General features: G+C 42.2%; 1 protein-coding gene across 4 annotated transcripts in view; it reads left to right on the forward strand.

Annotated features, from left to right (window-relative positions):
• The window catches only part of lhfpl2a (LHFPL tetraspan subfamily member 2a), a 205,979-nt gene extending 191,332 nt beyond the window's left edge, over positions 1-14,647 (forward strand). For all 4 annotated transcript variants that reach the window (XM_078396747.1, XM_078396746.1, XM_078396748.1 and 1 more), the window contains one exon: positions 11,162-14,647. In XM_078396747.1, the coding sequence (XP_078252873.1) occupies positions 11,162-11,418 (257 nt within the window). In that variant the 3' untranslated portion in view covers positions 11,419-14,647. The remainder of the gene's footprint in view (positions 1-11,161) is intronic.
• The last annotated feature ends 263 nt before the right edge of the window (positions 14,648-14,910 follow it).

Genomic DNA, 14,910 nt, shown 5'->3' on the forward strand with positions numbered 1-14,910 from the left:
ACCTGCACCTCCTCCAACCTCATCTATTGTATCCGCTGTTCCAGATGTCAACGTCTGTACATCGGCGAGACCAAACGCAGGCTCGGCGATCGTTTCGCTCAACACCTTCGCTGAGTCCGCCTTAACCAACCTGATCTCCCGGTGGCTGAGCACTTCAACTCCCCCTCCCACTCCCAGTCTGACCTTTCTGTCCTGGGCCTCTTCCAGTGTCATAGTGAGGCCCACCGCAAATTGGAGGAACAGCATCTCATATTTCGCTTGGGCAGCTTGCAGCCCAGCGGTATGAATCAATGACTTGATTATTAATCCTCATTTTTTTAATATATATTGTTATTGTCATTGGTAGTGTTTCTGCTGTTTAAATGCACACTGACACTAGCCATTTGCCACAATTTTACCAGAGTCGGCCTGTTCATAAGGTCATAAGGTGATAAGTGATTGGAGCAGAATTAGGCCATTCAGCTCATCGCGTCTACTCCACCATTCAATCACGGCTGATCTATTTCTCCCTCCTAACCCCACTCTCCTGCCTTCTCCCCTTGACCCCTGACACCCGTACCCGTACTAAAGACTGGAGCGGCTAGGCTTGTATACGCTGCAATTTAGAAGGATGAGAGGGGATCTGATTGAAACATTTAAGATTATTAAGGGATTGGACACGTTAGAGGCAGGAAACATGTTCCCGATGTTGGGGGAGTCCAGAATCAGGGGCCACAGTTTAAGAATAAGGGGTAGGCCATTTAGAACGGAGATGAGGAAAAACGTTTTCAGTCAGAGTTGTAAATCTGAATTGGCCTCCATGGCCTCCTGAGGCTTTCAAGAGAGAGTTAGATAGAGCTCTTAACGATAGCGGAGTCAGGGGGTATGGGGAGAAGGCAGGAACGGGGTACTGATTGTGAATGATCAGCCATGTTCACATTGAATGGCAGCGCTGGCTCGAAGGGCCGAATGGCCTATTCCTGCACCTATTGTCTTTTGTCTATTGTATCTAAATCAAGAATCTATCGATCCCTGCCATTAAAAAAAAATCCCTTGGCTTGGCCTCCAAAGCCTTCGGTGGCAAAGAATTCCACAGATTCACCACCCTCTGACGAAATAAATTCCTCCTCATCTCCTTCCTAAAGGAACGTCCTTTAATTCTGAGGCTATGACCTCTAGTTCTAACCTCTCCCACTAATGGAAACATCCTCTCCACATCCACTGTGTCCAGGTGTTTGCCTATTCGGTCCCCCCTCGTCCTTCTAAGCTCCAGCGAGTACAGGCCCAGTGTCGGCAATATCAGTTGCTAAAAATCTCTCCCGTCCCCTAACAGTGGAATGCAATCTGTTACCACACCACAGTCCCCGACGCTGCTGGGTTGAATTTGTTTTCTACTGCATTGCTCTTTTAGCAATGCAATCAAGCATTCGATTCTGCATAAATAAATGATCATCTTTCCACTAACAGGTTACCTTTCCATGTTGTGTGCAGCCTAATTCCTATCATTTTCATCCTAGCATTCCAAGTAACAACATCCACTGAGATTTTTAAAAAACATCTCCATCCAGAATAAATTTGCCAGGTCCACCTCTTTGTCTTAACCATCAAGTTTTCCAACACAACCTTTGTGCGGCTGGGCTGCTTTCTTTCAACGTTTGGGATTATTATTGTCACGTGTACCAAGTTAGTTTAGTTCAGTCTATTATTGTCAAGTGTACCGAGATACAGTGAAACGCTTTCCTTTGCGTGCTAACCAGGAAAGAAAAACTGTACAATCAAGCAATGAAAAATGTATGTTAGCATACATCGGATCTTATCGAAACATATAAGATTATTAAGGGGTTGGACACGTTAGAGGCAGGAAACATGTTCCCAATTTTGGGGGAGTCCAGAACAAGGGGCCACAGTTTAAGAATAAGGGGTAGGCCATTTAGAACTAAGATGAGGAAAAACATTTTCAGTCAGAGAGTTGTGAATCTGTGTAATTCTCTGCCTCAGAAGGCAGTGGAGGCCAATTCTCTGAATGTATTCAAGAGAGAGCTAGATAGAACTCTTAAGGATAGCGGAGTCAGGGGGTATGGGGAGAAGACAGGAACGGGGTACTGATTGAGAATGATCAGCCATGATCACATTGAATGGCAGTGCTGGCTCGAAGGGCCAAATGGCCTCCTCCTGCACCTATTGTCTATTGTCATGCTATCCAATCAAATTGGATAATACTATATACATGAATAGAATCAAGCTAAACACGAGTATAAAGGTAGAGAGGAGAGAAAGGAACAAGAGTGCAGAATACATTTTCTCAGTATTGTAGCTTAACAGTTCCAGAGAAAAGGTCCAATGTCCGCGATGGGTTAGGTTGGGAAATCGGGACTGCACCCCAGCTGATGTCTTCCACTGCAACAATTACAATGATTAACTTTCATCCAGAACAAGTTTTGTTTCGAGATACAGCGCAGAAACAGGCCGTTCGGCCCACTGAGTCCACGATGTTCCCAGTGACTAACACTATCCTACACACACAAGGACAATTTATATTTTTACCAAGCCAATTAGCCTTCAAACCTGTACGTCTTTGGAGTGTGGGAGGAAACCAGAGCACCCGAAGAAACCCCACGCAGGTCACGGGGAGAACGTACAAACTCTGTGCAGACAGCACCCATAGTCAGGATCAAACTTGTGTCTCTGGTGCTGTAAGGCAGCAACTCTACCGCTAGGTCATTATACCTTCCTAGTGTGAAGTTTCTACCTTTCTTGAATGCACGAGTTTCCACATCAGTCCTGTCCCACCATTCTAGTCATGCGTTCAATCAATGTACTCTATGACATCGACTTTGATGGCTGTAAATCTTTGATATTTTATAAAGTTTGTCCGCACTAGCCCTGTACTTGCTGGCGTTCAGAAGAATGAGGGGGGACCTCATTGAAACATACAGAATAGTGAAAGCCTTGGATAGAGTGGATGTGGAGAGGATGTTTCCACTAGTGGGAGAGTCTAGGACTAGAGGTCACAGCCTCAGAATTATAGGACGTTCCTTTAGGAAGGAGATGAGGAGAAATTTCTTTAGTCAGAGGGTGGTGAATCTGTGCTATTCTGTGCCATAGAAGGCTGTGGAGGTCAAGACAGTGAATATTTTTAAGGCAGAGATAGATTCTTGATTAGTACAGGTGTCAGAGATCATGGGGAGAATGGGGTTAGGAGGGAGAGATAGATCAGCCATGATTGAATGGTGGAGTAGACTTGATAGGCTGAATGGCCTAATTCTACTCCTATCACCAATGCCCTCATGAGCCATAGAGTCATACAGGATGGTACAGGCTCTTCGGCCCAATTTCCCCACACTAACCAAGATGCCCCATCTACAATAGTCCCACCTGCCCGCGTTTGGCCCATATCCTTCTAAACCTTTGCTATCCATGTACCTGTCCAAATATATTTTGGTATCTTATCCTCATTGTCAGTGGAAGGTATGTGTACTCAGTGAGTTCATAGCATTCAGTAAAGCCCATTGTGAATATTATTATAGGTTTATTATTATCATGTGTACCGAAGTGCAGTGAAAAGCTTTGTCTTGCATGTTATTCATTTAGATCAGATAATAAGTACTATACAGAAATATAATCAGGTCAAACTCAAGTACAACAAAGGCAAAGATACTGAGTACAGAATATAGTTCTCAGCATTGTAGAGCATCAGTTCTATAGACAATGCCTGCATTGAGTTAGTGGTGAATCAGACACTCCCCTAGCTTATGGGAGGACCGTTCTGAAGCTTGATAACAGAAGCTGTTCCTGTTCCTGTGGAGCGCGCTTTCAAGCTTCTGTACCTTTTGCCTGATGGGAGCAGGGAGAAGGAATGACCAGGGTGGAACGAATCCTTGATTATGCTGGCAGCTTTCCCGAGGCAGCAGGTAGTGTAGCTGGAATTTGTGGCGGGGAGTCTGATGTTGAGTTTAGTTTAGTTTATAACATAAGAAAATAACTGCAGATGCTGGTACAAATCGAAGGTATTTATTCACAAAATGCTGGAGTAACTCAGCAAGTCAGACAGCATCTCAGGAGAGAAGGAATGGGGGACGTTTCAGGTCGAGACCCTTCTTCAGACTGATGCCAGGGGGGCAGGACAAAGGAAGGATATAGGTGGAGACAGGAAGATAGAGGGAGATCTGGGAAGGTGGAGGGGAAGGGAGGGACAGAGGAACTATCTAAAGTGGGAGAAGTCGATGTTCATACCACTGGGCTGCAAGCTGCCCAGGCGAAATATGAGGTGCTGTTCCTCCAATTTCCGGTGGGCCTCACTATGGCACTGGAGGAGGCCCATGACAGAAAGGTCAGACTGGGAATGGGAGGGGGAGTTTAGTTTATTGTCACGTGTTTATTGTACAGTGAAAAGCTTTTGTTGCGTGCAATCCAGTCAGCGAAATACCATACGTGATTGCAATCGAGCCATCCAATGTACAGATACATGACAAGGGAATAACTAGTGTGTGATGGACTGACCAATGTACATGAACCTCAGAGATCAGACAAGACATACATTTTTCTCTAACTGCCCAAATGCCTATGCACTCTATTACATACATGGCATTATGTTTAGATAAACTACAGGAATTAAAAATATCAAGTCATCATCTGTGTTATTATTTGCAAGAAACAGTGTGGAAACACAAAGCGTATGTTATGAACTTAATTCTATTTTACATAGATTAAAAATTTAATACACTTTTAACATGCACAATTGCAATGCCATTTTCTACTTAGCCAGTTTTTTCTATGTTCAGAGGGCACAAAGTTAGTTCTCCCATCCCTGACTTTCCATGTAACTTTAATCTTCAATCACTCTGCATCGGATTAAATTCCCATTTAAAGAAAGAGGGAAAATCGCAGAGCTGTGGGTGAATTACAGGAAGGTGGTTTTACTGTGACTGATTTTTCAGCAGGGGTTTCTAAAGGCATCTTTGCTGCAAGATTTTATAATTTTATGAAACCCTTGAATAGTCTTAAGTTCTTTGTCATATCGCACCAGAATCTCGGTCTTCTTGATCATTCAACCCACTGAAACTAATTGAAGGTTAACCACTAAAAAGTGGTTAAGTCCTTTCTCTCTGACAAAGAATTGAAGAGGAAAGCAAGCTTAGAAAATAAACATTACATTTTTTGGTCCTTTAGTGGGCGGCATTGTGGCACAGCGGTAGAGCTGCTGCCTTACAGCACCAGAGATGTCAGTTCGATCCCGACCTCGGATGCTGCCTGTACGGAGTTTGTATGTTCTCCCTGTGACTGCGTGGGTTTTCTCCGGGTGCTCTGGTTTCCCTGACACTCCAAGGATGTGCAGGTTTGTAGGTTAATTGGCATCTGTAAACTGTCCCTAGTGTGTAGGCTAGTGTTAATGTATGGGTGATCGTTGGTTGGCCTGGGCTCGGATGACCGAAGGGCCTGTTTCCACACTGTATCTCCAAACGAAACTAAATTTTACTGTACAAGAAACATGAAGTTGAAAGCTAATGCTTAATTATTTATCTTGTGTAAGAAAATAACTGCAGATGCTGGTACAAATCGAAGGTATTTATTCACAAAATGCTGGAGTAACTCAGCAGGTCAGGCAGCATCTCAGGAGAGAAGGAATGGGTGACGTTTCGGGTCGAGACCCTTCTTCAGTCTGAAGAAGGGTCTCGACCCGAAATGTCAACCATTCCTTCTCTCCTGAGATGCTGCCTGACCTGCTGAGTTACTCCAGCATTTTGCGAATAAATACCTCTAAGTATTTATCTTTGTAGCTGATAAATTACTAGATGTGGGAACTGTGTAGACAACAGTTTGGTTTTAGTGAAAGTGAACAATTGACTTGTCTTGTGATAAACATAGTCACCGCATTTTCTGTTAATGTGTCTTTACGATGTGTAAATTTTCCATTCAGTTACAATTCTGTTATCAAGGAAACTATATCATAATTACATCAATTATCTGCAATTGAAAGATGAGGCCCAATCTAAATTACTACTAAGGGGTGACCTCATTGAAACTTACCGAATAGTGAAAGGCTTGGATAGAGTGGATGTGGAGAGGATGTTTCCACTAGTGGGAGAGTCTAGGACTAGAGGTCATAGCCTCAGAATTAAAGGAAGGAAGGAAACGAGGAGGAATTTCTTTAGTCAGAGGGTGGTGAATCTGTGGAATTCTTTGCCACAGAAGGCTGGGGAGGCCAAGTCAATAGATATTTTTAAGGCAGAGATAGATTCTTGATTAGTACAGGTGCCAGGGGTTACGGGGAGGAGAATGGGGTTAGGAGGGAGAGATAGATCAGCCATGATTGAATGGAAGAGTAGACATGATGGGCCAAATGGCCTAATTCTGCTCCTTCCACCTATAATAAAAAGCTGATGGATTTTTTAAATCATCATGAATTCTGTCCATCACCAGCAAGATCAATTTCATTTGGAGCAGAATTTAAGACGGCAGCAATAATATTAACTGAGACTGGAATTATATGTGGGTGGAGTGTGTCCGAAAAAGTCTCCATCCCAAAGAACATTACTGCTCCAGTATGGTTTTACAGACAATCTGAGAGTTTTGTGGGCACTTTAATTATGTCAGTTTATAATTCCAGATTTTTGTTTTTTTAAATGAAATTCAAATTCTGTTTTCCTTGCTAAAACTTCAACTTACATTCTCTGATTTATTAGTCCAAGTCCCTGGTTACTAATCTGCTAACATAACCACTTACACTCATAGGTTTCTGGGCCAGCTCAGACCACCGTTATGCTGTCTCAAGATTAATCTCCACTTGTTAATTTCTGCTAATTACATGCTCTTGAACTTCAATGGCAAATATTTCTAATGCTTCTGGTGTTCTCTGTTAGTTGATAAAAATACAAATTCTCTTAAGTAAATTGCTTCAAGCAGAGCTTGCTGTTGGGAATAGAAGTTCCAGATTTCTTGATTTAGCTGATGATGTAGTAGTCACAGAGTGATACAGTGTGGAAACAGGCCCTTCAGCCCAACTTGCCCACACCGGCCAACATGTCCCATCTACACGTGTTCCACCTGCCTGCATATGACCCACATCCATTCTTTTAGGAAGGAGATGAGGGGAAATTTCTTTAGCCAGACTGTAGTGAATCTGTGGAATTCTTTGCCAAGTCAGTGGATATCTTTAAGGCAGAGATAGATAGATTCTTGATTTGTACGGGTGTCAGGGGTTATGGGACGAAGGCAGGAGAATGAGGTTAGGAGGGAGAGATAGATCAGCCATGATTGAATGGCAGAGTAGACTTGATGGGCCCAATGGCCTAATTCTAGTCCTATTCCTTATGACATTATCCCTATAAACCCATTCTATCCATCTACCTGCCTAAATGTTTCTTAAATGGCGCGATAGTCCCTGCCTCAACTACCTCCTCCCACAGCTTGTTCCATACACCCACCACCCTTTGTGTAAAAAAGGTTACCCCTCAGGTTCCTATTAAATCTCCCCCTCCCCTCATCTTAAACCTATGTCTTCTGGTTATCGATTCCCCCACTCTGGGCAAGAGACTCGGTGCATTTACCCAATCTATTCCTCTCATGATTTTGTACAGCTCTATAAGATCACCCTTTATTTGCCTGTGCTACAAGGAATATAATCCTAGCGTGCTCAACCTCTGCTTTTTGCTCAGGCCCTCGAGTCATGGCAATATCCTCGTAAATCTTTTCACCCTTTCCAGCTACCCTAGTGGCAAATGTGTTTGAGTTTTTTGTATGGGCACTGAGGGACGACATTGTACACATGATTCCCTGTGGACATTCATGGTTCTTTTAAATGTGTCATATTATGTAGTGAGACCCATTATGAATTAGGGGCGGCACTGCGGTGGAGTTGCTGCCCCAGTTTAAGAATAAGGGGTAGGCCATTTAGAACGGAGATGAGGTAAAACTTTTTCAGTCAGAGAGTTGTGAATCTGTGGAATTCTCTGCCTCAGAAGGCAGTGGGGGCCAATTCTCTGAATGCATTCAAGAGAGAGCTAGATAGAGCTCTTGAGGATAGCGGAGTCAGGGGGTATGGGGAGAAGGCAGGAACGGGGTACTGATTGAGAATGATCAGCCATGATCACATTGAATGGCGGTGCTGGCTCGAAGGGCCGAATGGCCTCCTCCTGCACCTATTGTCTATTGTCTGCCTTACCACACTGGACACCTGGGTTCGATCCTGACAATGCGTGCTGTCCGGAGTTTGTACGTTATCCCTGTGACTGTGTGGGTTTTCTCTGGGTGCTCCAGTTTCCTCCCACACTCCAAACACTCACAGGTCTGTAGGTTAATTGACTTCGGTAAAATTCTCAATTGTCCCTAGAGTGTGTAGGATAGTGCTAGTGTACGTACGGGGATGATCGCTAGTCCACGCGCTCGGTGGGCTGACGTGTCTGATTCCGTGCTGTATCTCTATAAACTAAACTGGTCTAGGGAGATTTTGTCCTGCAGTAGATTTTTGTCATGTGACCAATTAAAACTGAATCTTGCATGACATATTTTAAACAAGAATTTCAGTTATGATTACTTCAATTACAATTGTGGTACAATGATTTTAATGCATGTCTGGAAACTTATTCCAGATAGAATTTTGTCCACATTCTGAAAATAATTTAGACAAAAGACAACAAAAAATAAGCAAACACGCTTCCAAAAATTGGAAAATTACCATGTACGGTCATGTTCCATATGAATCCATGTCCACGATTTATTAAAGCTGCAGTAAATGTACCTAATCTGTTTGAGCATTCTTGTGATGAACCTTATTTGGATTTACAATTTTGTTTGAAATAGAGTGAGGATATCTTCCTATTAATTGCCCTTAAAGTAGAATATTTCTCATAGTTCCTTTTCCATATCAGAGAATTTAAAAAAACAATGGAAGTATTGCTGAAACGATATCTTGGTGAATTGTAAACAAAGCAAGTTATTGAAGGCTGGGTGGAAAGAATGAAGGAGATTCTATCAAATACAAGCAAGGAACACTCAAAATCAAAGTAGCCCCATAATTCCTCCAAAATATGTTTTAAGATGCATTTTCACACATGACGCAGCCAAATGAATTACCGTTTCTGACAATCCTCAGCTTTTAACCTTTTAGAATATTCCTATGCACCCATGGTTGTTCAACTTTAGCAATCTAACAGTATGAAAAATGGTGTGTATAAATGTGGCAGGGCTGTTCTCAGGTAGATAAATGAGAGCTGCTTGCACTAACCCATCACAGAGGACAGTCGAAACAAGGAACTGCTGACAAAAGGACATAAGGTGCTGGAGTAACTCAGCCGGTCAAGTAGCATCTCAGAAGAACATGGATAGGTGACGTTTTGGGTCAGGGCATTTCTTCAAACTCTATCTACACAATGCTGTCTCTGCAAGGTCAGGGGCATAATCTAGGATGACTCAACCCCTCTTCTCCCCACTCCCGTTGGGCAAGAAGTGTGAAAAAGTACACCTCCAGATTCAGGAACAGTTTCTTCCCACTTTTATCAGGCAACTGAATCATCCTATCAACAACTAGAGAGCAATCCCGACCTACCATCTACCTCATCTACTCTTGAGCTATCTTTAATTGACCTTTACTGGACAATAATAAACTAAATTAAACTAAAAAAAGAAGAGTTCTGACTGGAAACATCACCTATCCATGTTCTCCAAAGATGCTTCCTGACCCGCTGAGTTACTCCAGCACTTTATGTCCTAGGAGTACATTAATTGTACTAGTATTGAGCTGGATGTACAGTCTGGCATCTTATCTCAGTCTCTGTGGAACAATTTGATGGGTTCCAGATCCAGGTAGCTATCGAATGAAGACTTTGTCGAAAGTAAGGGTGGACTTTGGACAAGTTCAGGATAGTGTTTAATTATGAGGATCCCACAGTCAATAAACATAGAAACATAGAAAATAGGTGCAGGAGTAGGCCATTCGGCCCTTCGAGCCTGCACCGCCATTCAATATGATCATGGCTGATCATCCAACTCAGTATCCCGTACCTGCCTTCTCTCCATACCCCCTGATCCCTTTAGCCACAAGGGCCATGTCTAACTCCCTCTTAAATATAGCCAATGAACTGGCCTCAACTTGGCCAGATACAGTAGTATTCACTATTTGGCTTGATACACTCTAAATATGGCATGGTGACACAGCAGTAGAGTTGCTATTTTACAGCGCCAGAGACCCTGGTTTGATACTGACGATGGGTGCCATCTGTATGGAGTTTGTACGTTCTCCCTGTGACCGCGTGGGTTTTCTCCGGGTGCTTGATCCCAAAAGATCTGCAGGTTTGTACTTTGATCGGCTTCTGTAAATTTCCCCTAGTGCGTAGGATGCGAAAATGGAATAACATAGAATTAGTGTACAGGTGATTGATGGTTGGCGTGGACTCCGTGTTCCCTCGCTGTATCTCTAAACAAGACTAAACTAAACTAGATTAAAAGTAGTCATTTAGGTTTCCAATGACTTCTGCCAAGCACCTACAGGAAAGCAAGCCTCAGAAGGCAGTGGAGGCCAATTCTCTGAATGCATTCAAGAGAGAGCTGGATAGAGCTCTTAAGGATAGCGGAGTCAGGGGGTATGGGGAGAAGGCAGGAACGGGGTACTGATTGAGAATGATCAGCCATGATCACATTGAATGGCGGTGTTGGCTAGAAGGGCCAAATGGCCTCCTCCTGCACCTATTGTCTATTGAACAAATCTTGGAAAAATATATCATGTAGTTAGATTTGATTGATTGATTGATTGATTGATTGAAAAAATGCAGCATGGAAACAGTCCCTTCAGGCCCTCACTGAGTCCACATCAACCATTGGTCACCCGTTGACACTAGTTCTACGTTATCCCACTTACCCATCCACTCCCTGCGCACTAGGGACAATTTACAGAGGACAATTAACCTACAAACTCGCACATCTTTGGGATGTGGGAGAAAACCGGAGCAACAGGAGGACACCCACGCGGCGATAGGAAGAATGTGCAAATTCCATATAGGCAGCCACCAGAGGTCAGGACCAGACCTGGGTCTCTGACGCTGTGAGGTAGCAGCTTCACTGCAGTGCCACTGTGCAGCCCTTCAATTGTTATGAGTTTTTCCCCATTAAAAACTATCCACAATGCTTGAACAGCCATACCGTGCAAATCTGTTGTGTGCTTATGCATTTCATTTGTTGTTTCTTCCAGGCCTCTTCCTAATTCTTGGCCTCATCCTGCATCCTGCCGGCTGGGGTTCTCAGAAGGTGGTGGACTACTGTGGACCGGACGTTTCACCTTATCAGTTAGGTGCCTGTTCTCTGGGCTGGGCCTTTTACACAGCGGTTGGTGGAACAGTCCTCACATTCCTTTGTGCGGTGTTATCAGCCCAAGCAGAAATTGCAACATCGAGTGATAAAGTACAGGAAGAAATTGAAGAAGGGAAGAATCTCATCTGCTTGCTGTGAGAAAACACCTTTGCATCTCAGCGATTCTCTATTTGTTTTTGAAATGGGGCACCGGAAATTATGGCCACTTGCTATCTTCCTATTGAATTTAAAATTCATGCGTTTGGCAGTGATTTGGACCTGACTTCCATCCAAATGTCTCACAAAAACCCGGAGCTTTCATGGAGAAACGTTTGAACTTGCTTTTTCATTCTATCTGCAACAATGCTCCACAGTCTTGGACACATAAAGAGTTAATACGTTAAAGCCACTTCACATGACAGAGGTGATTGAAGCTCTTCTGTATGCATTCAAAACGCTGATGGATAATTCAGAAAAATGTTCTAAATTGTCAAAGGAAAACAATTTCCAGTCTAAACTTTCATTTGCAGTGGAATGCAGACTGCATCTTCCAACATTACAACCAAGAACCTTTATAAAATTTGTGCAGCATCTTATTTCCAATTTCACCAGCATGTTTATGAATCAAGACCAGAAAAAGTGCTGTTCATTCCTTAATCGAATGGTCTCGCACATTAGTAAGAAAATCACCCAAACTATTAAAATAAAAGTGCATGAAATTGGTGCACATTAACCCTCTTGAAGAGTACAGTAGACTGCTTCAAGTTATTTTCTCTGGCATATAGACTTTGAGCATGCTTAAGATAATTGGTTGAATGAAAGTAAAGGGGAGATCAAAGTATGACCTTGGTATAAATCTCTTAAGTTGAAAGGATGTTGTTGTAAACTTTTTTATGAGGTCAACTGAAATAAAATGGCATGAGTTTTATCTTTCAGATAAAGCTGGTTTTAATGCACAGTTACTTGCCGAGATAGTCACAAGTCTAAGGTCAGCATGAAGCTAACATTTGAATAATGTGAATAAACAACTTGTAATACAGTAGTTGGTCCCAGCAATATTAAACTTTTTTAATTGCTGAAATGTTGATGCTATTTCTGATCCTGGCATTTGCCAAAGAAAATGCTTAAAACCACTGTGAGTGACTTGTGAGAATCATCACACCTTAATATTAGTGAGTATTGGCCGTCCTTGGCTATTCTGAGAAACATTTACCATTATGTGAGCAATTTTCAATGCAAATTATCACTGGGTGCATACCATTTGCTGTCAAACTTATCCCTCCGGCATCACGTAATCATGATCCACTGCCAGTTAGATACGACACGGAGAGTAAGAGTTTCAGGAGTTGAATTTGATTTTTTTTAAAGTCTACCGTATATCATTTCAAGTAAGGAAAATTCCAGGCACTTGAGAATTAGAACTCAAGATTGCCAAAATAATTGATTTTTCTGGAAGGGCAGGAATGGGGAGAATTGAGTTTGGGAAGAAAAAGCACAAGTTGTGCATTCTTTGAAACTGCCCAGATTTGTTAGCTGTGACATGTATGCACGTACTGATGGCAAAGATGCGCCCAAAACACAGTGATGCAACGTCAGGACTGAACTGTTGTGGAAGTAAATAGAAGGGAAGTCTTTCCGAAGACTCGCAGGCTGTTTGTGAATAAGGAAAGTGAATGGGCTGCAGAAATTGGCTTGCCAAATATTATCTGTGCCGATAAACCTGTGGTTTTTTTTTAGCTCTGCGATTATATATTGACCACCTTTAAATAAATAAAAGTCCTGGCTGATGTTCATTAAGTCAATATGTTTAATGTTAGGTGCCATAGTCTTTTAAGATTTTAGCCATTATTTAAAATTTACACCATGTGTGAAAAATGTGCAATAATGAATAAAGAAATTGAAATTGTTTATAGAGCATTCGTACATGGTAGAAGGGGAGTGGATTTTGATTAGGAGCTGCGGTGAACATTTTAGTTCCTGGAGCCACTTTATAAAAACAAAATATCCCTTGATCCAGCAATATTTTAAGATTCCTTAACAGTATTAACGGTGTCAGGGCTTAAGGGGATGAGGCAGGAGAATGGGGTTAAGAGGGAATGATAGATCAGCCATGATTGAATGGCGGAGTAGACTGAATGGGCCAGATGGTCTAATTCTGCTCCTATAACTTATGAGTGTTATTGAAGTTGTGATCTCAGGTGTTCACTTTGTTACATCAATTCTCAAATAATATTCAGATTTCTAAATTCCAGCCAAACCCCCAGCCTCACGCTTTGTTTTTTTTTCTAAAGCTACTGCTGGATTGAACAGAGCTGCCAAAGAAACCACTAGTTAGTGAGTAAAGGGAGGCAGATGTGACTCGTACCCGAGTTCCCCTTGCCAACTCAAGTGCAGACCCAGGACCTTTCTTCAGAGAGAGCAAAGATAGAAGTGCAAGTGGGGAGCATCTATGATGGCGTGGTGTAGGATTTGTAGGGACCAATTTAGTAATACACGAGTAACAATTCAGATGCTGGTGATTCTTTTCTTTTACTGCCAATGTTCCCTTTGACAAATGTATGTGGTTTTCATCATTTCCTATGTCGTTTTATTATACCGAATTTAATATGTACATAAAGAATGATTGATAAAGGATGTAACATTCAACCACTAATCATGAACAATCAATATTGTTTTTAAATGACATTTCTGCTATATTAACCTCAATACACTATTCAGGCTCTGCTTTGTTGGACAATGAGGTACGAATTGGGGGGGAAAAATATCGGTGTAATCAATTTTACAGAAAAACAGTTTTGTTCAGCTCTTTCAAAGTTACTTTGCATGCTATTTTCACTGTGATGATAGTGTTCTGCCATCATGATGGAATACTGTGATAGTTGATTGTTAAATGGTCAGCTGGATATCATGCTTTTTCGTTGGGGCTCAATTACCACTGTTTCTTTCTATAGTTCAACTGAGTTTTCTGCCTGTTGATGGAGATTTACTAAACACAAATTCCAAAGCAAAATATAATCACAGCTCTCCATTAATAACAATTCAAATTGATTGTGACACCAGTAACCACTATTACTATACAGCTACGGTGTTTGTAACTATAAACCAAGCTGTCATTTCTGCTGCAAAAGACACAAAGTGCTGGAGCAACTCAGCTGGTCAGACAGCATCTCTGGAGAACATGTATAGGTGACGTTTCATTCGAGACCGTTCTTCGTGTCTCACTGTTGTTTCTGCTAACCTAGTTTAGTGATTCCGCTGAGCATTCCAGGAAATGTCCAAGCTGGCCATTTACCGTATTGCTTTCGTAACAAGAAAATTCAGCTGTGCTGTTTGTATTTCTATGTTTCCAAAATGCTGAAATTTGTGGGCAAATTTGGAGTATTAAAGCTGTGTGCATTTCATAACTACAACATGGCTCTATGTGTTGTATGACTGTTTTCTTCACAATTGAGTTTTGAAACTTTTCTATGAAAAGAAATAGCATAAGGCACAATGGGTTGAAGTAACTCAGCAGGTCAGGCGGCATCTCCCGAGGACATGGAAAGGTGACGTTTCAGACTTCACCTTGTAGTAGTGGGGAGAAAGCCAGATGAGAGGTAGTGAAGGGATAAAGGCTGACAAGTGATAAATGAGTGGGGTTTGATCTGCAGA

Source organism: Rhinoraja longicauda, chromosome 3 (genome assembly GCF_053455715.1).
Source record: "Rhinoraja longicauda isolate Sanriku21f chromosome 3, sRhiLon1.1, whole genome shotgun sequence".
NCBI lineage: Eukaryota > Metazoa > Chordata > Chondrichthyes > Rajiformes > Arhynchobatidae > Rhinoraja > Rhinoraja longicauda.